This window comes from Numenius arquata, chromosome 25 (assembly GCF_964106895.1).
Source record: "Numenius arquata chromosome 25, bNumArq3.hap1.1, whole genome shotgun sequence".
In the NCBI taxonomy this organism is placed as follows: Eukaryota; Metazoa; Chordata; class Aves; order Charadriiformes; family Scolopacidae; genus Numenius; species Numenius arquata.
This window is the reverse complement of record NC_133600.1, coordinates 368,672-394,007: the sequence shown is the minus strand read 5'-3', so window position 1 is coordinate 394,007 and position 25,336 is coordinate 368,672. Positions and strand designations below refer to the sequence as shown.

The 25,336-nt window shown below is 44.5% G+C and overlaps 1 protein-coding gene across 1 annotated transcript; it reads left to right on the top strand.

The window, feature by feature from the left end:
- The first annotated feature begins 1,754 nt into the window (after positions 1 to 1,754).
- On the top strand, positions 1,755 to 24,655 carry LONP1 (lon peptidase 1, mitochondrial). The gene is made up of 18 exons (XM_074163630.1): positions 1,755 to 2,129; positions 4,447 to 4,535; positions 4,951 to 5,070; positions 7,748 to 7,976; positions 8,506 to 8,567; positions 9,156 to 9,285; positions 9,681 to 9,764; positions 11,428 to 11,648; positions 13,243 to 13,381; positions 15,485 to 15,663; positions 16,842 to 16,929; positions 18,325 to 18,447; positions 19,214 to 19,330; positions 19,601 to 19,741; positions 19,827 to 19,992; positions 20,995 to 21,203; positions 22,437 to 22,601; positions 24,199 to 24,655. The coding sequence occupies exons 1-18, from the start codon at positions 1,755 to 1,757 to the stop codon at positions 24,361 to 24,363; spliced, it is 2,802 nt and encodes a 933-aa protein (XP_074019731.1). The 3' UTR covers positions 24,364 to 24,655.
- Positions 24,656 to 25,336: the final 681 nt, after the last annotated feature.

Here is a 25,336-nt window from a genome sequence, read left to right as displayed (position 1 = left end):
CACACAATGACGAGGCAAGGTTGAGGTCAAGCTCTGAAAAATTAGTCCAGGGATTGGAGTTCAGATCAGCAGGGTCCACAGCTGCTGCTGAGCGAGAGACCTGTCAGTGATACAGCTCGGGCTATGAAGGCCCAGGGCTGAGCTGAGAGCTCCTGGGCTCACGAGTGTGGGTACAGCCCCCAGGGGAGGCTGCCCAGGGCCATTAAGGACTGTTAGTGCACATGGGGTGTGTATGTAGACAAGTATGTCCTCCTGCCGTCCCAGCTGTGCAGACTCTCCTGTGCGGTCCAGGTAATTTGGTTGAGGGATCTCTGGAGATTATTTAGTCAAAACTCTCTGCTCAAAGCAGGGTCAACTAGAGTAGGTTGCTCAGGACTTTGTCAGTTGGATTTTGACCAGCTCCAAGGATGTAGGCTCCACAACCTCTCTGGGCAACCTGCTCTAGTGTTCAATCACTCTCACAATAAAAAAAAGTGTTTTCTTTGTTTAAATAGAATTTCTTGTATTTCAGTTTGTGCTCATTGCCCCTTGTCCTTTCACTGGATACCACTGAGACAAGTCTCAAGGCTCCGTTGAATTTTTAAATTTCATTTAATCTTTCAACAGCTGGAGAAGTGGGCTGACGGGAACCTCATGAAGTTCAAAAACGAGAAATGCAAAGTTCTGCCCCTAGGGGTGGAGAGGAATATCTCCATGTACCAGTACATGCTGGGGGCCACCCAGCCAGAAAGCAGCTTTGCAGAAAAGGACCTGGCAGGCACCAAGTTGAACAGGAGACAGCAGTGTGCTCTTGCCACAAGGAAGGCTGGTGGGGGCTGCATTAGGAGTGTTGCCAGCAGGTCTATGGAGGTGATCCTTCCCCTCTGCTCAGCATGGGAGAGGCCACACCTGGAGTGCTGTGTCCAGTGCTGGGCTCCTCAGTACAAGAGAGATATGGACACGTTGGAGAGTCCAAGGAAGGACTGTGAAGATGATGAAGGGACTGGAGCATCTCCCACGAGGAAAGGCTGAGAGAGCTGGAACTGTTCAGCCTGGAAAAGAGAAGGTTCAGGGGGATGTTATCAATGTATATAAATATCTAAAGGGAAAGTGTAAAGAAGACAGAGCCAGGCTCTTCTCAGTAGTGTCCAGTGATGGCACAAGAGCCAACGGACACAAACTGAAACGCGAGGCTCCCTCTGAACACAAGGGAACCCTTTGTTGGTGACTGACGACTGGCACAGGCTGCCCAGACAGGTTGTGGAGTTGGGACATGGTCCTGGGCAACCGGCCCTAGGCAAGCCCTGATGTCTCAGCCTGCTGAGGGTAAGGTTGGGGCAGAGGCCAAAGACACATTCACAGGATCCCCAGAGCGTTTCTGGGGAGAGAAACTCCCCTGAGCACTGGGAGTTTCTTTCACCTTTGGCCGCACACCCCTTTCCCTCCATATCTCTCCTCTCCTTTCAGCCGGGATAGTTTGGCTCCCCGGTCGGGGAGTAGTGAGGCTCAGCGGTGGCCGGGCTGATACAAGGCCCGCGGTCAGAACCTCCCTGAGGAGAGAGCGAGGACTCCCCCACTGCCGTCCCCTCAGAAATCCCGTCCCTAACCGGGGCGCTCGGCTGGGCCGGGCCGCGAACCCGCGACCCCCGGGCGAGCTCGAACGTGCTCCCCACCACGCGCCCCTCGGCTGGGCGGGGTCTGGCGCTGCCTGCGCCTGCGCGCCACGGCGGGGCGGGGAGGGGGACGGAAGTGTGGCAGGGGCGCGCGCCGGCGTCATGGCGGCCGCCCGCTGTTTGCGGCTGTGCGGGCGCTGGCGGCCGGCGCTGCTGGGGCCCGCGCGGCGCCGTCTCTTGGCGGCCGCCTCCACCGCGGGCTCCCCGGCCCCGTGGGGCTCCGCGCCGCCGGCCCGCGTCGCCTTCAGCACCGGCCTGCGGTGGCACCAGCGGAGCCCCGGCGGCCTGGCGGGGGGCGACGCGCTGGAAGGTGGCGGCGGTGGCGGCGAGGAGAGTGGCGGCGGGCCGGACGGTGGCGGGGCCGGGCCGGTCATGACGGCGCTGACGCCGCTGATGGTCCCGGAGCATTTCCCCAACGTCCCGCTCATCGCCGTGACTCGCAACCCCGTCTTCCCGCGCTTCATCAAGATCATCGAGGTGAGGGGCCGCCGCGCCCGGTCTGTCCCCGGCAGGGCGGGCCGTGCCTCCGGGGCGGTTTCGCAGCTGGTGGCTTTGCCTGGCCCAGAGCCCTTCCCGGGGGCCCGGGCGTTCTGCTGGGCGGCGTGACCTGCCTTGGCTGGGTGCGCAGGGCAGGAGCTCCTCTCCGGCTGTACCGGCCGGGCTCCTCTCCTCAAAGCCAAGCGCTTTGTCGTTACAGGTTTCTTTTAATCCCAGGGTACTGGGGAGGGTAGCACGGTGTGTAACGCTCCACGGCCTTCTGCTTCTTAGTGCGTATTTCTAACTATATAGCCTGACCGTACTGGAGTAGTGATTCCTTTTGAGGTAGTTACAGACTTCAGGTTTCATAAGTATTGCATCAGAGTCGGCAGCGCTGCTTCTAACGGGGAAGGTCAGTGATTCACACAGAAACTCCTCCATTTGCTGTCTTCTCCATGTCCTTTTTCTGAAGGTTAAACAAATGTGTCCTTGGTTTAGCTTCATGGGCTTGGGTCATAGCACCAAGAACAATATTTGTGAAGGCAGCAAACTGAGCTGCAAGAAGACAGCATGAATTCAGCACGAAGCAGCACTGCTGTGGTGAGAGAGGATGCTGAGAGATGGGGATGGTAATCGCAAAATTTCAGAGTGTGATCTTTCCCCCTGCACCTCTGTGTGTATTTTTAAGGTCATAAATTTGATCTTTGACATGTGACTTGAGTTCACGGGCTAGAAATACTTTTTCCTCTTGAAATATTTTGGAACAAGTACTCATATTTTTGCTCCTTGCTAGTATTTTACCAATCTGATTTTGGAGTAAATGTAACAAGAACTGAATCAATAGTTTCCTGTTCCTGTAGTGTTATTTATCATAATGTTATTTCTACTGTAGTGTTTTTCTGCATAGTCAAATCCAATATGTGCAGCTTTTACTGTCTTCCTAGATGTGTTCGGGGAAGGAGAAGTATATATTATTATAATAGGATGAGGGGTAATGGCTTCAAACAGGAAGAGGGTAGATTTAGATTACATATTGGGAAGAACTTCTTTGCTGTGAGGGTGGTGAGAGCCTGGCCCAGGTTGCCCAGAGAAGCTGTGGCTGCCCCATCCCTGGAGGGGTTCAAGGCCAGGTTGGAGGGGGCTTGGAGCAACCTGGTCTGGTGGGAGGTGTCCCTGCCCAGGGCAGGGGGTGGCCCTGGGTGGGCTTTAAGGTCCCTTCCAACCCAAACTGATCTGTGATTCTATGATCTTTAGGCATGCAATCGTATGACACTTTTCTCTAGAAGTCATTAATTCCAATGCATAGATCAATGGTGCCTTATATTAAGATAATTGTGAAATGCTTTTTCATCCTGAAAATTCATTGTGCTGCCATTTTATGCTTTATTTCATGACAATGTGAAGTCTCTGCAGTGAATATGGAGTTTTTAATTTTTTTCTTTCTGTTAACGTGTGTGACACTGGCAAGCCTCGTTTGACTAGATATTGAGAAAAATTAAAATAGGTGTGCCAAGATTAGAATAGGCCAACAATGGCAGTCTTGCTCATGCTGCTCTGTCAAGACCATGTTGTTTATTGTCAAAAGCATTGAGCGATACAGCTTATGTCCATCACTGTGAAAGAACGCTTAGTGGTCAGCAGTGTGACTTCATGCAAAAACAAAATTCACAAGGAGGTATTTTCTTGTTCACTGAGGGTTCAGCCTGCTGTGATAACAATTACAGTGGTGCTGGGAGACCTGCCAGGGAGACATCCAGAGAGCAGAGGGGAGTAAGAAAGTAAAGCAGGAAGAAATACTGGCTGGGACTCAAAGCAGGGACTCAGGTAGGCTGGTGGGTGTAGGAGAACAGTTGAACAGAGGGGCCTTTGGAGAAGAGGATTTAACTAGGATGGGTGGGCAAAATTCAGGCAATTGATGGGGAAGATGGACTAGCTCCCCAGTAGGAGGGGAGGGCTGGGACATGCGGGTATGGAAGGGGAAGTGAACAGTGATAGCAACAGAAACTCTTACAAAGTGTTGCCCAAGTGACTGAGAGGTTTCTTGCTCCTAGGACTTGTACAGATCAGGTGTAGTTTCTCTCCCAGTCTTCGAGCTTGTCTTATGTACTCAGTGACTTGTTTTAAATATTCACATTTCATGTTTCTCTAATATTCTTCCACTTCCATATTACTGTCCCGTAATGAGGGCAAGACTAGAAAAATCCAACATTAGACTTCATAATTCAGTCAGAGGGTTTTACCATGCCTGGCCTTACACGCTGAGGGTGCAAAGCTTACAGAAAATCCACCTCTGACATCATACCTGTTGTTGTCCTAGGTAAAAAATAAGAAGCTGGTTGAGCTGCTGAGGAGGAAAGTTCGTCTTGCCCAGCCTTATGCTGGTGTTTTTCTTAAAAAGGATGATAAGTAAGTCGTTTCTCTTGATCTTTTCAAAAGTTTAAAAATAAGCTATTTCCACGACTAGGCTGCATTTACACTAAAAGCTATGATCTGAAATTCCCATCTTGGATAGTGTTACAGAAATTGTGTGTAAGCTTGGACCATCCTCTTCCTATGAGAGTTTTCATTGCCACCACCAGCGCTGCTAGGAGCTTGAGTCTCGCTTTAGAAAAGGCTGTTATTACTTGGGAGAGAGATAAACCATTCAGGTAGTTGGATGATTTGGAAAGGGGCTACATGGCAGTAACAGTGGGGTAAAGTGAAGTGTCTTTGCTCCTGGGTCCAGTTTAAAGTTCTGCAACGAGTGATTGTTTCTTTCTTTTTTAATCTTACCTGCTTTCTCAAGATTCTGAATATTTACTCCAATTTTTTTCCCCAATAGCAATGAATCTGATGTGGTGGAGGATCTGAATGAGATCTACCAGATGGGGACTTTCGTACAGATTCATGAAATGCAGGATCTTGGAGACAAGCTGCGTATGATAGTCATGGGACACCGAAGGTAATTACTGGTACTTCCACAGCATCTCACCAGGCTTCTTTATAAAGAGATATATCCCTTTATTGTTTTTACCACATATATGCATTTTCATACACAACTCGTGTATGGCAAGCTTTTGCTTTGTCACCAGAACGTATCCTGATAGTGCTCTGGTGCTCCACCCTCAGTATTTTGTGTACTATTCCAGATGCGACAGGTTTGCCCCAAAAAGGAAGAGCTAGTGCATGTCATTCTCATATAAACTGTAACATGACGCAAACAAGCATTCAGAAAGCTGAAGTTTAGCATTTTCTTTGACAAGTACAGCAAGGCTTAGTAATTGTGAAAGAAATTCTCTGGAACTAATTCAAACCTGTATTTTTGCTTAATAATAAAAAAAAAAAGTGGTCCAGAACTGTAATTATGACTTGTCTGCATAATCTTGTCCTAGAACTGAACTGAAGACAGCAGGGTTATTGTTGGGAATATAGGTTTAGCTATTAGTACAAAGTCTTTTGAGCTAAGACAATATAAAGCTGTGGTTTTAAAAGCATCAAATCATTAATTTCCATTAGAAAGGAAAATACAAGAGACAGATTCAGGGTGGGTTTAGCTTTGAAGCATTACTTTTTTTCCTCCCACTCACTTTGCTTCAGTTGCATTTGTTCAAGACAGCAGAGAATGGGCAGTACTTCTCAAAGCTGATTTTGCGTGAGTTTGCAAGTCGATTCCTTTCCGAATGAAGTCTTAGACATCCTGCTACATTATCAAAACTCAATTTTGTTTGATTAGATTTTGGAAATAGGCAGCTATTGATTTTGGTTTACTTGGAATTGAAATATTTCCCTATAACTTGGAAGGTGTGGGGAATTGGTTTTTATTTATTCGATTGAGACACATGATTGGTCAGTCATGTCCTCAGAAACCACACTGGATATCAGATCTGAGGAGCATGCTGCGTTTACAGGGAAAAATAAAGAAAAGGAAACTCTTGTATCAGGAGCCAAAATAATGAAATACGGTGTCCTGCAAGTGTGGGTCCTCTTACTTCTAAACCCCTCCCTTAACTCTCCCCATACACCTCCTAGTATGCCTTCTGGGTCAGGGCAGCAGCTTCTGTAGTCAATCCAGAGACATTCACATGCTGCCTGGCCAGCGGTGGCTGCCAAACTCTTTTCCGGTTGCCCTGCAGGGGGGATGTTCTTCTACCTGGGAACCGATTTGCACCTCCAGCAACCCCACCCTCCAGAAAATGTTTTTGAACTTAATTATCTGGGACTCTATTCTCTGGATGAGAGTAGTTAAAATTAGTCAAAAGTTGCTAGTGGCAGACAGAATAGTTGAGGAGGTCTTAACTTTTTGAAGGAGATCACATGGAAAATAAAACTTACACCTTGCATGCTAGGGCAGTTGTCCCATGAGCTGGGAGTCTGCTGCGCCACAAGGCGTTTTGGACTCCGTATTCACAGCATAGTAAGACAACTTTGTCAAAGGTGATTGCAGTTCCTGAGTGTTTGTCTAGACTTGTCTTTAGTGGGGGAACCTTTTAAGCCAGGTGACGGGGCAAGATTTTGATCCCTTTCTGGAAAACCGTAGGTCATAATCTGTATTGAAAGCATCTGACATGAGGTTGTATGCACAGCAGGCAAAATTCAGAAAAGTTTAAAAACGGTAACAGGGAAACTAATTTTTTTAAGCTGATTACGCCATGTGATCTAACCTGTCCCTTCTAGGGATTAATACTCAGTTGTTGTGGAAAATAATGTGGGTTTGATCTCTTTCAAAATCATAATCTAGGAAATCTCTTTGTGTAATAGACCAAAATTTCAAATGTCTGGGTGTGGAATGACTTACACAATAGGTAATATTTAGTATTGCAGTAGGTAATGCAGCAGATATGGCTTAAAGCAGAGAAATTTATTGCGGAGAATCAGAAAACTGAAAAAGCAGAACATTATATTCAGAATTAAAGTGAAACAGTGAACTTGCTTTTCAGGACAGGCAAGAAATGGGTATGAATCCACATTAGAGTTGTTGGTTCATGTAGCTAGAAAAAGTAGCTCCCGAGCAGACATACTGTGCAACCTGCTTTAGGTGCACCTGCTTTGGCAGGGGGTTGGGCTAGATGATCTCCAGAGGTCCCTTCCAACCCCATGTGATTCTGTGATACTAACAATGATGTCTTATTAATTGTTCTCTTCATGTGCTGCAACTTGTTACTAAGAAGCCAGTCTGTGATGTTGACCTTTGTGTGCATGTGTACGTTCACCGAGATTATTTAGATTATTTTTCTTGTAATGATTAGAAATCTGATTTTGTAGTTCTGCAGCTGGTTTAAGCTAATGTGGTTTATGGTAAAGGTGCTGTCATCTGCCCTGGGCCTCATTCAGACACCAATAGGCTACTTCAGTGCTCAGCTAACTTTTCTCTAAGGCAACTTGCTTATTGTAAATTTACTTAGTAAGTCCTGTCAGTATCTACCACTTGATTATTACTGTTTTACTAAATCAAGCCTTATTTTGACAAAATGAACCAAAAGCTAAATCTTGTCAAAACATGTACAGTCAGTCACCTTTGTCGAAGTTTGAAATTTTAGTTTACTTGAAATACAACTTAGGCTCTTCCTTTTTATGCTGAAGAGCTGAAATCACATACAACAGAGGAGAATTGATTGTAGCTGGTTTCTTTTGGCTTTCAGGATTCGTATAAACAAGCAACTAGAGGTGGAGCCAGAGGAGCCTGAGAACAAACAGAAAGTTAGAAGGAAACAGAAGCGCTCTAAGAAAGAGACCGAAGGGGAGCCTGGAGTAAAGGACCAAGCTGTGGAAGTGGTATTAGATCCTGTAGCTGCTTCCTCGCAGGAAGTTCTCATGGTAGAAGTAGAGAACGTGGTTCATGAAGATTTTCAGATCACGGAAGAGGTTAAAGTGAGTAGATTAATCGTGCAAGCCGGGACTTGTCCTGTAGAGTTGCACCTAGTTAAAAGGAAGAGTTCTAAAATCAGAATCTCATTTCAGGCCTCAGAAACCAGTCCCTCCTTCTCATAGTCACTGCATGAGAGGATTATATGAAAATAATGATCTTTCATTACAACAGCTCAATTCCTTAGAACTGATCACTTCAAAAAGTTGCTGAATGAAGAGGTTGGGCTGTGCTTATATCTGTGTAATATCGGTTTGATAAACTGAGTCTTTGCTCCAAGGTGACTTGAGTGGTCAACCTGATCATACCTTCTGGCCAAGAACCAGTTAAGTTTGGTGGATGCAGGAAGACAGCCTATAGCTCTTCCTGCCTTTCTTTGACTCTCAGGTTCCAGCACCCCATTGCAGATGGGTGGCCAGGGGCTGTATTTCTGTGCTCCTGGGCTGGAGAGGCTGAGGAATATCATATTCGTACTGAGGCCTTGTCTGTCCTTTTCCAGTCTTTTTGTTGATTAGATCTTTGTTGTGTTTATAGGCACTTACTGCAGAAATTGTCAAAACAATACGGGACATCATTGCCTTGAACCCCTTGTACAGGTATGTGTTTCCCATGCTGCCCTGCTTTGGGAACAGTGTGTTTTTAGGCTGGAGTACATTGAGATTTTCTATTCCACTTGTCCTTTTGCTGTAATGAAGAAGAGATATTTGTTGAATTGTCACCTAGAATTTTGGTTTGGGATGCAACCTTTATCATCCATTGTTGGAAACGGGAAGTTTTGAAAACCTGGTGTGAAACTTAGGTATGAGGTAGGGTGGCAAGTGCTATGGCGAGTGATCTGGCCCTAAGCGAAGCTCACTCCAAATAAGTGTCATGGTCCAGTCTATGTAATATGAGCACAGTAAGAGTCTTGGCATACTAGCACACAAAAATTTTATGTAACTGTAAAGAGAGCATTTCATATATTGTTTTATCTACCAGCGATCATTCCTTTTGTCAAGTGATTTATGTGTTTGTTACTGAGTATTGGCTTAGTCAGTTTTTTAAAAAATTAGTTCTTTTGCTATGAAACTGAGCTGTGTTTCATTTCTTCACTCTGTCATAACAAGTAAATAACTCTATAAGGATAGTCCTTTGTGAATGTAAAAGTTTACTGAGCATTTTGGGCTTTATTACCATTTTTTCAGAGAGTCCGTACTTCAGATGATGCAAGCTGGACAACGTGTGGTAGATAACCCTATCTATCTGAGTGACATGGGTGCAGCACTAACAGGGGCAGAGTCACAAGAACTTCAAGACATCTTGGAAGAAACCAGTGTAAGATGAAGCTTTTAACTAAAGCTATGCTAACTGAAACAAAAGTATGCCTGTTAGATGTCGTGGTTTCTTTACTAGCCTCAGTACAGAGGGGAGTTCAGTACTGTCTTTGTTGATAGGTTAATATCAGTGACTAGGTTCCTGTTGAAGGATATAGTAAGTCATTGATACACTTTTAAGGGAAAGGCTGGATGCTCTGCATCTTTGGTGGCAAATAATTGTCTTTAGCGCATTGGTTGTGTGCTGTGAAACTGCTACACGGTTCATCTTTTCACATCTGCAGGTGATGGGGAGTTCTCCTAGACAACATGTTGGAGCTTTTTATTCTCCCTTTCTCACAGGGAGTTGCCGAGGGTACATTGTCTGACAACTCATTTTGTGTTTATCTTTTCCAGATTCCCAAACGGCTTTACAAAGCCCTTTCCCTTCTAAAGAAGGAATATGAGCTGAGCAAACTTCAGCAGCGTCTTGGAAGGGAGGTAAGTTTTTCAAGTAACACGTACCTTGTATGTATTTACATCATGCCCACCACTGTAATGCTTAGCATGGCCAGTGAGGAATTTTAAGGCAAGACAGCAGTACAGAGTCTAAAGGCAGGTTATTTTAGAGTTAAGACTTGATATTCTTCTTCCATTAGAAATTTGATTTTTTTCATGCGCGTTGGAAAAGTAATGACGTGAGGCTACGGCATCTGCTGTTAAAACATGGCCAAATTGTAATTTTATGCAAGCAGGTAAATCCTGGAGAACTGCAGTTTACCAAGAACTTGTGTAAAAAATACATACAGCATCATACTGTATATAGCACATAATAGTGTAAATAGCACAATGTTATTTTAAAAGACCCTCTGCAAACCACTGTGAACTGACTAATGTAAGTTTTAATCAGAATACAGTTAACTGCATCAAAATGGTAACTAAGTATATGAAGTACAAGGATTTGTATATACTGATTTTAAAGTTCCTGGGTTTATTAACTGCCAATAATTGGGGATTTTAAAATTCATGTTAAGTGCAAAATGCTTTTGGACCAGGGTAGGAGTTGTTGGAGACTTCTTAAAGAAATTGTACACGTGCAGCCTGTGGGACCAGATGGGATGCATCCAAGGATGCTGAGAGGGCTTATCAATGTCATTATTTTGTTGTCTCAATCATCTTTAAAATACTGTGGTGATTGGCAAGGTTCCTGGTAACTGGGAAAAGGTAAATGCCATGGCCATCTTCAAGAAAAGAGAACTGGAGAGACAACAGACCTGTCAGCCTGCCCTCAATCCCGGGGAAGATTATAGGGAAAATCCTCCTGGAAGCCCAGGCAAATGAAGGAGGACATGATTTGGAAGGGCCAGAAGGGATTTTGCAAAGGCAAACTGTGCCTCATCAACCTGATGGCCTTCTCTGATAAGAAGGCCTAGAGCACAAAGGGAGAACAATACCTTGACATTTGCAAGGCCTTTGTTGTGGTCAGCTGTAGTGTTCTTAGGCCCAAACTGGGATGTTACAGACTGGGAGGATGTAGGCGGGTGAAAAAAATGGCTAGACTACTACTGGTCAGGAGTATATAGTGATCAAAACTATAAAGTCTTAACTGCAACTAACTACTAGCGGTGTCTCTCAGGGAGTCAGTAAGAACCTCCTCAAGCTCAGCAAAGAGAAATTTATAGTCCCATGCCTGGGTTGGAATAACACAGGCTGGGTGCCAACTGGATAGAAAATAGCTTTGCAGAAAAGGACCTTGAGGCCCTGATGTACAGGGCGCTGACCATGAATTAGCAGACAGTCCTTGTGGCAAGGAGGGCCAACTGCATGCTGGGGTCTGCTTGCAGTTGTATAGACAGCAGGTTGAGAGAAGTGGTTGTTCCCCTCTATTTGGCATTAGGGAGATTGTCTGCCTTACTCTGCCCGGCTTTTGGTCTCCCCAGCATAAACAAAACATTGAAGTACTGTATGATGGCCAGAGGAGGCCACCGAGATGTGGAGGGAGCTAGAGTTTGTCATAGAGTCACTTTTTATATTAGAACATGCTGCAAATGATTTCCGAGTGGTATTTTCAGTTGCTGAGAAGGTGGTAACTGAGAAGTATTTGCAAGCGATTGATGGGTTGTACCAGGAACAGAATGGTTACTACGTTTGTTGCTGTGTCTAGGTTGAGGAGAAAATCAAGCAAACACACCGCAAATATCTTCTCCAAGAGCAATTGAAGATCATTAAGAAAGAGCTAGGTCTGGAAAAAGAGGACAAGGATGCTATAGAAGAGAAATTCCGTGAGCGACTGAAGGAGCTGGTAGTGCCAAAACATGTCATGGATGTGATAGACGAAGAGTTGAACAAGTTGGGTTTGCTGGATAATCACTCCTCAGAATTCAAGTGAGTGCATGGCTGTGTCCTCTGCTATCAGGATTAGTTGGGAGAATGAGAGAAATCAGGACAATTCTGTGAAGCTCTTACTTTGACAAAAAGAGAAAAGAAACCCTTAATGTAATTTTCCCTGAGTGTAGCATATGATCACATCCTAGCTATAGGATTATTCTCCAAATCTCCTATGTTTTACTGTAATTTATCTCTTGATCATTTCAGGTGTTCTCATTCAGCCTAATGCTGTGGATAAGAACTGTGCAGTTTGTTACCCCTCATGAAATGCGCAGTGATTTCTTCAGCCCTTAATTTTGGCTCTTCTCTCTTGTACTTATGTGGTTTCATTAGACATGAGAGAAGAGAAGCTAGTTGCTAACACGTGACATTGACTAAGCTACTGGAGGTGGTCCCTGAAGTGTTGGGGCAGGGTTGGAATTGCAAAGGAGTGAAGAGCTTTTACTACATAATCTGTGACATGGATTGTCAGAAACTGAGTTGCTTTGAACATTTCTTGTCTGTGTGCTATACAGTGCAGCAGTCAGTGTAGTCATCAGCTCTTTAATGTCCTGGATCTTCGCTTCTAAAACGAAGTTTCTTTTGTGGAGTAGAAGACTCTGTTTGAGGACAGAAATGTCATTTGGATGAGAAACATCTTGATAATCATATGCTAGGAGGAGGAGGATGGAGGAAGCTAGGAAAGATGCACTGGGCTTCACCCAGTGTACTACCTTTCCCTTTCCCTCAGAGTAGTAAATTTGCAAAGGAAGTACTTGGGAGAAAAAAGTCAAAGCTCTGTTGGTGAGGCGATTGCCATAGAGTGAATCCTGGTACCAGCCAGGCATGGGAGGTCTGTGCTTCTCCGTGTTTATGACCACGCACAATTTACTATTTACTGCATCTTGCAGACTCCCCTGTACATTTGAATGCCTGATCTGAGTGTGTAGTTTTAGAACAGATGAGTGCTGCTTTTACACACTTGTGTTCTCCTCAGTAACAGTCTGTTTAAACTGATTATAGATTATCTCTACCATTAGCTTCCACACTAACATCCTTGTCTTAAATCAGTCTTAAATCTTTCTCTGGCATGTTGTACATCCAGCTGTTTTTCCTTGCTTCCAAGCCAGGAATCTCTCTTCTTTACGTTGTCTTGGTCCACTGGGGGAACAGAGAAAATTGGGTTTTTATCTTTGAGTTTCATGACCTGATCCAAACAGCTGACAGTAGTGCAGAGCTTACAAACATTCCTGCTCATCTTCAGACATGAATCAGCCCCACACCAAAAAAGTTGTACAGGGAATTTGTGTGCAGAAATCTAGGTGTTTGCATGGTGTGTTGGAGGTTCTTTGCCTCAGGAAAGCAAAAGCTATGAAAAAAAGCTTTGATTTGGGGGGGGGGGGTGGAGGGTGGGGGCAGACAGCAGACAAGGGAATGAAGACCATAACAACTGGTTAGCAATGTCTGCCCAGATAATGATGTTCTTTTCATAGTCTCCCTTGCACAAGTAGTTTATATCTCACTTGTTCTGGATGATGTTGTTTTGGAAGGCAGTGGAGGATGGTGTGAGCTGGTTGTTGTCAAATCACTCTTATTTGTGTGTTTCTGTCAGTGTTACACGGAATTACTTGGACTGGCTGACATCCATCCCGTGGGGTAAGTGTAGCGAGGAGAACCTGGAGCTGACCAGAGCCCGAGCAGTTCTGGAGGAAGATCATTATGGAATGGATGATGTCAAGAAGCGAATTCTGGTAAGGCAGGAATAGGCAGTGTGTCCCATTTCGTGCTTTGCTTAGCATCAGGCATTGAGGTTGTGTTTCTTACTGTGGATCTCCATTGAATTTGTGTTAATTCATGAATCAAACAGAAAGCTGAATCAAAGAACAGAATGTTCTAGTGATCAGCTAATGTGTTTAGTTACTTACGGCAATGAATGTCATATTCTGATTTTGAACAGCAATATACTGTTTTGCTACTTAATGCTGAGCAAATGAATCAGTGTCCAAGGGAAGCAGTCGCTGGATTTTAATCAGTTTGTTCAGAGAATATTAAAATGATTCAACTTAACTGGCAAAGTTAATGCCTTTCCAAAACGCACTGAACCTCTACTCAGACCTCTAAAATTAAGAGGGGAGGGAAGTTAGCTAAGATGCACGCTTGCCTCATGACTTTACCTATCCCCAGAGTCGTGTTGGATGCTATGGTTTATGGTCTGCGCAATACAGCCCTCATATAAACAGACAGGGTAGTTTCCAGTGTTGCCTTGTTCCACGACTTCTGTCACTTCTGCCTGAGGATGTCCTATCTGTGCTTGCTGTGAGTAGGGAAGCTGTTTTAGATAAGATATTTGCAACAGGTTCCAACAACTTCGACGACGTGCTGTGGGAACTGCCTTCCTTTCCAGGAGACAAGAATAGGCTCCTCCTTGTAGCGGCCAATGCATCCAAGCAGTGAAAGACAATCCCAGTGCTGGCAGGGTTTGTATCGTGCTGGGCAAGGGCATGAAAGTGCCCTGTGGAGGGGAGACAGGTGCAGTTAGTGACTTTGCATTAACAAATCGTGGTGAAAGCTCAGCAGATTTGGTGAAGCTGCTGAGTGTAGCTAGTCTTCTACTTGTTCATTTCCATCCAAAGAGAGCAGTAAGGCAGTTTCTCTTACTGCTCCCACATGCTGTATGTAGCAGAGCTTTGTGTTACCTTGGGAACAGCACTGGTGGTACTTAGGCCACCTCAGTAATTGTTGTGCACAGAAACTATATAGGCATCTCCCAAGTTTAACAGTGCGATGTTGTCATATATAATGACTAGTAAATTCTTAGACATCCTGGGATTTTGCTTTTATTAAATTGCTTTGTTTCAGTCTCTTCTAGAAAAAGATAAAGGGTTGTGAAGTATCTCCTCACTGACATCCAAAGGGGGTTCTTTCCCTAGTAGTCCCCAACTTGTGACTAAATCTCACTATCTGATTTATTATTTTGAATGATTTATGGTAAGCCTATTGTTGTCCACTTGCAAGCAGATTAACCTCTTTTGAGTATTAGTCTCTTAATGTTGCTTGTCAGCACTATTCATGCTGACTAGGCCCAGCCTTTATACAGAAATAGATTGAATTGCATCATACAGGTCTGTGGCTTTGATTATTGATGTGATTAATTCCACGCAGAGGAGATTCCCCAGTTGTAGCAATGCAAGTGAGGTTGATGATCTTAAGGTACTGAGAAATATCTATGCAAATTTGAGCCTTAATTAGATTGGTGCTAATGTCCTTGTATAGTATTGCTGTGGAGTTCAGTGCTGTAGATGGAAGAGTTCAAGGCTCATCTTTGCTAAATAATGGACTTGTAAGAGGGGAACCACACCTCTCTGCCCACTGGCAGAGATTTCTCCACTGTAAGCGTATGAGCAGTCGAGGCTTCAGTTCTGAACCATGATTTATCGACTGTTGAGTGTTATTTGAGGGCTTCCTAGCATAGGAGAGTGAAAAGATGCAAGTTTAACATAGTAAAGAAGTAGTGGTACAGTAGGAGGTGCTCACATGTGTAGCTTCAGAGACTCAGGTGCGAGCTAAGGAAGGTGGGGGAAGAACTAGAAGTCTGTCTTCCCACTCCAAGAGGGTGGAGGGAGATGAGTACAGAACACAAAACCCAGGGACAACCAAGTGAATAAATAACCAGAGGGAAGAGAGGTGCACCAGTATTCTTACTTAGCTTCTCCCCTTGCCTTCCCCAACTCCTTTGAAGACCAGTTTTGTGTATGATGCTCATTTTGTAATTGTTGCTTGACCTAATAACAAATATGTTTTGGTGTTGCTGCAGTTGCCCTCTGTTCACTACTAGTCCTTCGTCTGTTCTGCAGGAATTCATAGCAGTCAGCCAGCTGCGAGGATCCACCCAGGGGAAGATCCTATGTTTTTATGGCCCCCCTGGGGTTGGCAAAACCAGCATTGCCCGCTCCATTGCCAGGGCCCTAAACAGAGAGTATTTCCGCTTCAGTGTTGGAGGGATGACTGACGTAGCAGAAATAAAAGGACACAGGTCAGTGTAACTTGGAACAGTTTCTCTATCCAGCAGTTTTTACTAATGTTGTCAAAATGGGAACCTGACTGAAGTTGGACAATGTGTGTAATTTTCATCTCTGTTCTGCCAACCCTTGCTGGCAGCAGTTGGATATAGGAAGAGGTTAAAAGGATAGCAAAAGGCGGAGTTTGGAATATAATCATATTCGTATCTCTGAGTGCATTTGCTCCGTGCTTCTTGCATATGCTTATGGGAGATTTTGGAAAAGCTGAGTGAGCTACCCAAAAGCATTGGAGTGATGCCAGATGCCAGTTCATGTGTGTCTATAAATGCCTGCGCTAAACAAGGGTGACAGTTCGAACAGGGTCATTCACGTGTTCAGGTGTGATGGAGAATTGATGGAGAATAATCAGGAGGGAGGTGCTGCATGAGGAAAACTTGGGAACAAAGAGTATTCATGGAGAGAACAAGAAGACACGAATACAAAAATCAGTAAATCTGACCCTGCCACAGGTTTATTTTCCTTCCACGTACACCTGGTAACAAAACTAGCAGTGTTTTCAAACTAGGAAGAGTAGCTGTTCTGCAGCGTGAATTGTACCTGCAAGGTTCTGTCCTGTATGATACAGAAGGGGAGAGAAATATTTTATATACTTTTCAGGATGTTCTCTGCTCTGTGCCTCTCTGTGTTCACTCTGTTACCCTCCTGCTCTGCTTCTGCGTGTTCCTGGATGCCCGTTCCCTCTAGCGGAAAGGTTGTGTTTTGCTGTTAGCAGTTTGTCCCTTCAGTGTATCTTTTGGTTTACACTGATCTTCCTTTTTTTGTCCCTACTAAGTGAGGGAATGAAACGTTCCCTTTTCTAACATTTCTTTATCCAAAAATCAAGAAGTCACTATTCAAACAGTTCTGTTCTCAGCCTTACCTCTTCGCTTCCCTCTAATTTAAGTGATTAAAACTAAAGATAAAAACCGCAGTCCAGGAGCATTCTGACGAAGTTCATGTCTGATCTCTACTAGAAACAGACTAGATGGGTCTTGGTGCTAAGTGTGGTGATGGAGAATGCTTTTGATAGATGTAGAAGAAATACAGACTTGTTTCCCAGCAGGATATACCGTTTCCATCAGCTGCATGCTGTGTTGTGTGATGTGTGCTGTACTTCACAGCGGGTCCCTAAATACAGTCTCTGGTAAAACAGGAGGACGTATGTTGGAGCAATGCCAGGAAAAATCATCCAGTGTCTGAAGAAGACCAAGACAGAGAATCCACTTATACTGATTGATGAGGTAACGTATCTGATCTTTCTTCTAGTTTTTGCTCTTGAAAACATGTATCAATTCTTACCCCGGTAGGAAAGGTGAAGCAGTAACTGTCCTAAAAATCCCAGGGTTTTTTTTATTTAAATGAGGCTGATGTCTCAAGTTCTTTGGGTGACAGTGATATCTTAGACCCTTTGTTTTCTCTTCCTGTAACAGACTTCAACTTTAATATTTCAGTTGTGCCCTTCTCACTAAGTTGCAGCTATTTGGATTGCGAGGGTCCTAATGGAGCTGGCTGGATATTCAGAAGCTTCTTGTGTTATTCTTGTGATATTCAGAAGCGTCTTGTGTTCCCTGCCTAGGTGTGGATATGTCATTGTGCACAAAGCCACTGTTGTCCATGTGATTATTAGAAAGAGTCACTCTCTCAGCAAGACTATAAGGAATACGATGCTTACAGTGAATTTGTGATCTGATTTGAGAACAAATGACACGGGGCTGCCAGCCTACTGCTTTGTGGAAAAGCAAATAAGGACAGGATATAATAGCAGGTGTTCAGAATAGACTAAGAGTCTCTTTAGCCTCCTTGTGTGCTATACCAACAGCAGGCACCTTTGGAATGGTATGGGGAACCAGGAAACCGGGTATTGATTTGCAGTGTAATGTAATCAATGAGTATCTTGATTTGAAAGGTAATGAAACCAGTAGGTCATGGCACTTAAGTGGTGTTGGTGATGAGCCTTGCGTTCGCCATAGTAGCAAATTGCATTATGTCAATCTATGCAGTGGAGAGCAGCCCTGTTGTGACCTCTTCTTCTGAGGACGTGAACAGTGCTGAAAGAGACAACAATCTTGGCCACATTCCTGGGCAGACAACTCCAGGTGGCCCTATGTGAGCGGTGGGGTTGGACAAGATGACCTCGAGAAGTCCTACCAGGCTCAAATCAGTCTATGGCTCTGTGAAAGCAGCAAAGGGCACTAGCTGGGTGGGGATGAGTGTGGCCCTTTGTGCCTTGGTCAGAGTAAGGAAAGTGTCTTAGCTTACGTATTAGGGATATTGGTATAAGCTAGCACCCTGTAGTCCTCCCACTGTGGAATAAGTATTCTGGTCTGTGACAATAGCTCAGCTTAACATGTAGTAGCCTGCTAATCTGCCATAACTCACTTTCTTTTGGTTGTATGTACACTCCCTGAGACTTCGTGGTGCTTCTCTACAGCACTGCTAAAGTCCTGTGCCTTGTCAGGTGTGTTATGTGCTCAGGCGGTAGGATAGTGGGGACTTGAGTGAATGCACAGAAACTGGTAGTGGCTGTTTATGAGCAAACACACGAAGATTTTCAGATGGAGCCTTTAAAGAATCTTTGTTTGAGAATTTATTGTGGTGAGAAACTTCTTAGAGTGTTTAAAGTTTTTCTCCCATAGGTAGATAAAATAGGAAGAGGATATCAAGGGGATCCATCTTCAGCCCTTCTAGAGCTATTGGACCCAGAACAGAACTCCAACTTCTTGGATCATTACCTCGATGTTCCTGTGGATTTATCAAAGGTATTTCTCTCATCTGCAGAGGTGGTGGAGCTGGAATGTTTGAATGTGTATCAATGCAGAGATTTCCTGTCCATGAGAAGATGCTGATGTTTTAGTCAGTTGGAAAGTCTGACAGATGGGATTGAGACATGAGTGGTATAGGGCTGTCTCTGCAGGAGTTGGCTTTAACCAAAGTGTCCGTACATACTTAAGAGAACACAATCATCAGCATATGTCCTATAGCCCTATCTCTCTGTAGAGCTAGGGACACAAAGATGCGTGGTCTCAGCTAGAAAAGGCAGGAGTTTTTCTTCTATGTAATGATTCACAGAGTTACTGTCAAGTGAGGTGGCCTTATACTGCTGTCAAGCTTTTGAAATTGGTTGTAATTGCACACTGTTGTACTTTTTGTGCAGCTTACACTAATTGCAGAATTGATGGATTAGAAATATGTATAAATAATTGGTCACTTCTGTGCTAACTTTGTAGCAGGCAGAAATAACTTAAAGTGAGATCTAGATTTCTCCAGGCAAATAGTTTCCTGGTCCTTATTAGACCATTCCAACTTGCCAGTTTGTGCTGTGTGTATTTCTAAACATCTATTTTGGAACATCCTACTACATAGTTCTAAAATTCAAAACTTCTCCTGTAATAAAAACTAGATTACATAGAGATGCTGATCTTGCTCCAGCCCTTCAGACAGAGAAAAAGAGAACTGAGGAACTATTGCTTGGGGTAGAGCAGCAGGTTAATGAAATTGCTTAATGGGATGGTGTAATATTTCTAGGTACTTTTTATTTGTACTGCCAATGTGACAGAAACCATTCCAGAACCACTGCGAGATAGAATGGAAGTGATCAATGTATCAGGATATGTAGCAGAAGAGAAACTTGCCATTGCAGAGGTAAGAGAAACCACTGAATTACATCCGATGAAATGCTTTTGGCAGATTCAGGCTTATATATTTACATCCAACTGTATCCAAAAAAAAATGAGGCACGTGGTATTTTTGAGGAATTCCCTCTGATTTGAACACCCAGTTAAAGTAACTCCAGTGTTCCACAGGCTGTGGACTCCATTCTGCTCAATGTCATTTCTGAAGTTGGGTGAATTGGAATCATGAGGCTTTTGTCACAAATACTAACAGAAGGATATGGGGGATGATTTCTTTCAGAGGTACTTGGTCCCTCAAGCACGAGTTCTGTGTGGCTTGGATGAAAACAAAGCCAAAATCACATCGGATGTCCTGACTGTTCTCATCAAGCAGTACTGCAGAGAGAGTGGGGTGAGGAATCTGCAGAAACAAGTAGAAAAGGTGAGGGAAAGTTGTGTGTAACCATAACCGCTGTGCTTCAGCCTTCTCAGCTTTTTCTACACAAACAAATTACTGTCTCGCTCAGGTATTGAGGAAATCTGCCTATAAAATTGTGAGTGGAGAAGCAGAGACGGTCCAAGTAACACCTGAAAACCTGCAGGACTTTGTAGGAAAACCCATCTTCACTGTGGATCGCATGTATGAAACCACTCCTCCAGGAGTAGTGATGGGTCTGGCCTGGACAGCTATGGGTGAGACAAAATGACTTTGGATTAATGTCTACATTTCCCTATAATTTTCAAAAATTGAATGTGATAGTAGGGAAAATTCAGTTTGGCTGAGTTCAGTGAAGTTTACTGGCACCAGTAGAATTAACTTCTGTGGCCTTTTAGATCCTGACTACTTCTTCCCTGAATAAGGGACCCTTTCTTGTTCCTTTCCCCAGGTTCATTTTAGCTTCTGGCCAGCAGGTTTTTTCTTTCTGCTCCATATCGCATATGAACCACATACATTAGGAACAGCAATGACTAAAAGCGTAAGCCTTTTCAGAGAGGACCAGACCTTGTCTGCTTCCTGAAAAGCAGGAGGTGCCATTCTGCCTCCTGGCACAGCTGAGCCATGCTGTGTCTCTTCAGTGACGCTGCAACACTGACTTGGCCTTCGGTGTCACGGGCAGATGTGGGCATTCTGGCACTCTGTTGGGGACGGTGCAGTTGGCTAGTTACCATTTACTGGATTGCTCCCCTAGTTAACTTCAAGGGCTTACGTGCATCACAGTATGGAACTACAGCTCAGGGCAAAGGATGTGACCCCTGTATGCGCTATAATTGACCTTATGTAGTTGAGAGAAGTGTTAAGTGAGGGTAAGTGAATGTCTGACGCTGGAAAGCTGAATTGGCTGGAAGTGTGTTACAGTAGGAGCTCATCTTACTTTTTGGCTATAAAGAACTTGAAACTGTTAGAAGAACTGATTTAGTGCAGAAGAACTGCACTAAATAGGGGTTGCATCCGATTGGTGGAGTGTGATGTCCAGAGAAGCAATGAATGGAGACTGCTGGTGCAGTGCTGTTGAGATTTCTGGCCTTCCTGAAGGAATTCAGAGAGCAGGTTTCAGTTGCTCTTTACCCAAGAGTTAATTTCTCATCAGAGAGCCCCAGTTCCAAATTCCTGACATTGCTTCTGTATCACCAAAACCTTCAGGTTTGATTTTCCTCTGACTTTTCTCGGGATGTTGTTTTTCTTTTCTTTCTTAGGAGGTTCCACTCTGTTTGTTGAAACATCCCTGAGGCGACCCAAAGACAAGGAGAACAAGGATGGGTCCCTTGAAGTAACGGGGCAACTGGGAGATGTAATGAAAGAGAGTGCCAAAATAGCTTACACGTTTGCAAGAGCCTTTCTTATGCAGAAGGACCCCAACAATGACTTTCTCATGTCTTCCCACATCCACTTGCATGTGCCAGAGGTAAACTGATGCAGAACCCACAGAGCACGCATAGCAGCTGGGCTGGTTTGCTCCCCTAGACACGAAGCTTCATTTGTCTATACGTTTTGAAGAATGCCCTCTTTTAGCAGTAAAACCTAGAAAAAAGGATTTTCCTCAGGATCCTATGAAACCATTCAAGCATGTGGCGAGAATACAGGGGCTTGCATAGTGCTCTAAGGAATCCTTCTGTTGTAGCTGTTGGCCAGGTGGGAAGACCACGGCATAGCATATAAGGGATTTGGATAAAAGCTTGTGTGCAGCTACAAGGAAACTAAAGTTTAGGTCTATGTGTTACCAGGTCTTCATAAAGGCTTCAGGTCATTTATAGATAATTGAAAATACCACGCGTGGTCTCTGTGCCATGGGTCCTAGTCCATATAATGGCAGTGATTGCATTTTCACAGTGTTTGGAACTGAAAATAGATGCACACAACGCTCAGCAGGGCTCATACACTGTGTAACAGCCTCGGGCAGGAGCTTCACTGAAGATAAAATCTGTAATATCGCTGTGCCCAAGCTTTGCTTCTGAACTGTTGCGTGCTTTAACCTGGGCCACGGTCTCCTTGTTGCGGCTTGCTCTGGGTCTGTCAAGATACTTGGTTGTTATCCGTGTGTTTGTTTCCCAGAGGATCAGAAAACAGCAGACATTATCTCTGTCTCTACTCCCTCTCAAACATTTCTTCTGCTCTTACCTCAAAGATCCATTTGACCTCAGATAAATGCAGACTGTCACTAGTTTAGGCCTGGATTTTGTTGGGCTTTCTAAACTGAATGATCTTTTCTGCCTTGAATGCTTTTCAGTATTGTCCTCCACTATGCTGCGGCTCTTGATGCCCTCTTCCCTTGTGATGCTGACCTCTGTTTCCATGGTTGGCTTAGGTCAACAAAAAGCTTCATAGTGTTCATCTTCTGTTTTTTGCTTATGTTGCATATTCAAAGTCCTAAGCCTGTTGAGTGTTGTGGTGGCATCAGGCCAGGAACCAAAGTGTAGACTCATGGATTATTCCTCATGAATAACATGAGGACTGACATCGTTAATAGATTGGCCAACTCAAATAGCAGGATTCCATCAGTGGCACTTTCACAAAAACCTTTGTGAGGCCCCTGAAACTGGGGCCATGTTAAAACAGCAATGACAAAGGTATTGTCTGGCTTTGCTACTCTTTGAATGAGCTAAAAGCAGGGGACTTGTGCTTTTATTTTTTTAAACAGGGAGCAACACCAAAGGATGGACCAAGTGCAGGGTGTACCATAGTAACAGCTTTGCTTTCGCTGGCCATGAATTGCCCAGTGAGGCAGAACGTGGCCATGACTGGAGAGGTGTCATTAACTGGAAAAATTCTTCCTGTTGGTGGAATCAAGGAGAAGACTATTGCGGTAAGAGCTGTTCTCTTGTCTCTGTGCATCATCTGTGGGAGAGAGCCCTGGATTTGGCTCAGTGGTGACTGGGACAGCCAGAGTGATTGCTCCTGTTGTGGGAAAGGCAATGATTCAACAGACACTGTGGAGAAGCCTCTGGGGGAACACGGGGACCCGTCTCTCTGGCTGTGAGGAAGGAGATGAGGCCCCAGGCTCTGTGCCCAGGCATCTGTGTTGATCTGGGTACTAGACTGGTAGAATTAAGGGTGGAAGGGATCATCTGGCTGTCTTCTCTATCACAGACTGGTAGGGTGCGATGATATGTGCTGGGTTGAACTGCCTGTTTAAGGAGGGTATCCAGTGTAAACGTGAGGTATCCATGAGGCATCAACCTTAGCATTAAAGCTCTGTTCCCTAGTTCTAGCTTGAATTCGTCTGACTTAAAATTCCATACAGATAACTCTGTTTTTCTGGTTTAGATGGAAGTAGCTTACTTTTTAGCGTCTTGCATTTTCCCCTGTGAACTTTCTTTGCACATCATAATCAAGTTACTTAATTCTCTTTTTTTGTTTGTTTTGTTTTGTTTTTTGTAAGCTATATAGACTGAGTTCTCTGAAGCCCTTTTGCAGGCACTGGGTTTATAGCGGTGCTTGCTTGTTTTGGTTTCAACCCTTTGCCGTTTTCAGAATTCTTTTCCAAGCATTGAATCTCTCTCCGCACTTTTCACCTGCACAGCTCCTGCCTGCATCAGCCTTGTATCACACACATTTTTCTGTCTTCAAGAATGGCATTAGCCGTCTTTCGGTAGCCTGTTGAGCTGGGGCTTCACATCAGTGTTCTGTCCCCAGACCTGTTTGGGCTACAGCCTTGTGCGGTGCCATCCCCTTTCCTCATGTGGCTTTAAAATGGGTAATTTTGCATTTTATTTTGTAGTAGTCATTATAGAAGGAGTAGCATAGGATAGGGGTGTCTGTGGCACTGGTGACTGGCTGCACTTGCAGGAGTGTGAGCGACCGCACAAGGGTAAGCGTAGGATCACCCATAAAGCAGGTACAGACCTGCTGGTTGAGGAGTGGGCTCTGCTTTCTGTGCTCCTTGTGATGCAGGTGTCCATGTCAAGAGGTTCTGTAGAATGGTGCTGTGGGTCATGCATATTGATGTGGTAGCTTGGTCAGAAAAGCTGTCTCTAATTCTTCCTTCGATTGTGGGGTTTAGTCTCACCCAAGTTGGAACAGACTTTTAAAGCTCTGCAAAGTAGTATGAATCTAAACTAAATTATTTAAAACTTTACTAAACTGTAAAGTAGTATGAACTAAACAATCCCCTGATATGCTGACATAGTTGTACTAGAATACCTCCTACTTCAGCTGTCCCTGCAGCTGAGAAGGTGGGACTGGAGAGTGCTCTGGGGGCTTGAGGTGTTCCAGAACCTGATGCATCCTTAGCTGACACCTCCTGTAAGTAATGCCCTTGCCGCTCTCCAAAGAACCGAGTAAAGCCAGATCATGCTCTTAACTGTTCTTGTTCTTCCTTTCTAAAATGGGAGTGTGTTTCTAGTGGATTGATGGATTTCTAGGACTCAACAGGCTGTGTTGTAACTCTCTTTTCCCCATAGGCGAAGAGGGCGGGTGTCACCTGCATCATTCTGCCATCAGAGAACAAAAAGGATTATTACGACCTTGCTGCATTCATTACAGAAGGACTAGAAGTGCATTTTGTTGAGCACTACAAAGAGGTATTCGATATAGCATTTTCAAAGCTGGATTCTGCTGGAGGATGATGTTCGTCAGCCTCATGGCTAGAATGTGGTCTCTCAGCCCCTGCCCAGAAATGGAGGATCTGGGGGCAATCCTGAAGCGGGACATGGAGCTATTGCTGCTGCGCAGCTGCTGAAATGAATTATGGTTTTGGTAGAATAAAGCATTTCTCACTCTTTAATACCGAATTATGATCCACATGAAGTATTTCAAATAAAACTGAAGTTTTACCTAAGAAATATGCATGTTATCAGCCACCAGTAGTGGAGTGAGCCTAGCCTCTTATAATTAAAGATTTTTCAGTTATTACAATGTAGTTCTAAGTATCTGCTTATGGAAACATTAACTCTATAGAGCTGGGGCTACGATTCACGTATGTTAATGTTCCTGATGTAGTCAAGTAGCTCTCAGAAACCTCTCCCTGTCTCAGCCTGTGCTGGGCTGGAGAGGAAGCTGTGAAATTCTTCAAGGACAGTTCAGCAGAGCACAGTTCTCCTCCAGATTGAATCACAGGTCAGTCCCGTCAGAAACACCACCAGGCTCAGAGAGAGAGCAAACCCGGACAGAAGCAGCAGTTAGCACTACCCTCCACCTCCCTGCCCCCGCAGCTCTGTTACAGTCACTGAGCAAAAAAAGGAACTAAATAACTGTTTTATGGCAATAAACACAAGGTTGGGCCTGGGAACTCGAGTACTTCATCTTACAGCAAATGCTACAAAACAGTTTAGGGGAAGTTACGTGAAGTTATACATAGCTACACGATGTCTAGTTGAAATGCATTTCTCTGTGCAGGAAGACCAGCACTTGTCTCACGGCACAGTAGCCCTCACTGGAGAATAAAGAATCATCCCACTGAAACTCAGGGAGCTCTTACTCTCTCATGATGTGACAGCACACTGCAGAAAGCAGGATGGGAATGGAGGGTACAAGGGGAAATGCATGAGCAAGAAAAGCTGCACAAGGTTGAAGTGCCATGAGGAACGAGTGCAGAGTTGT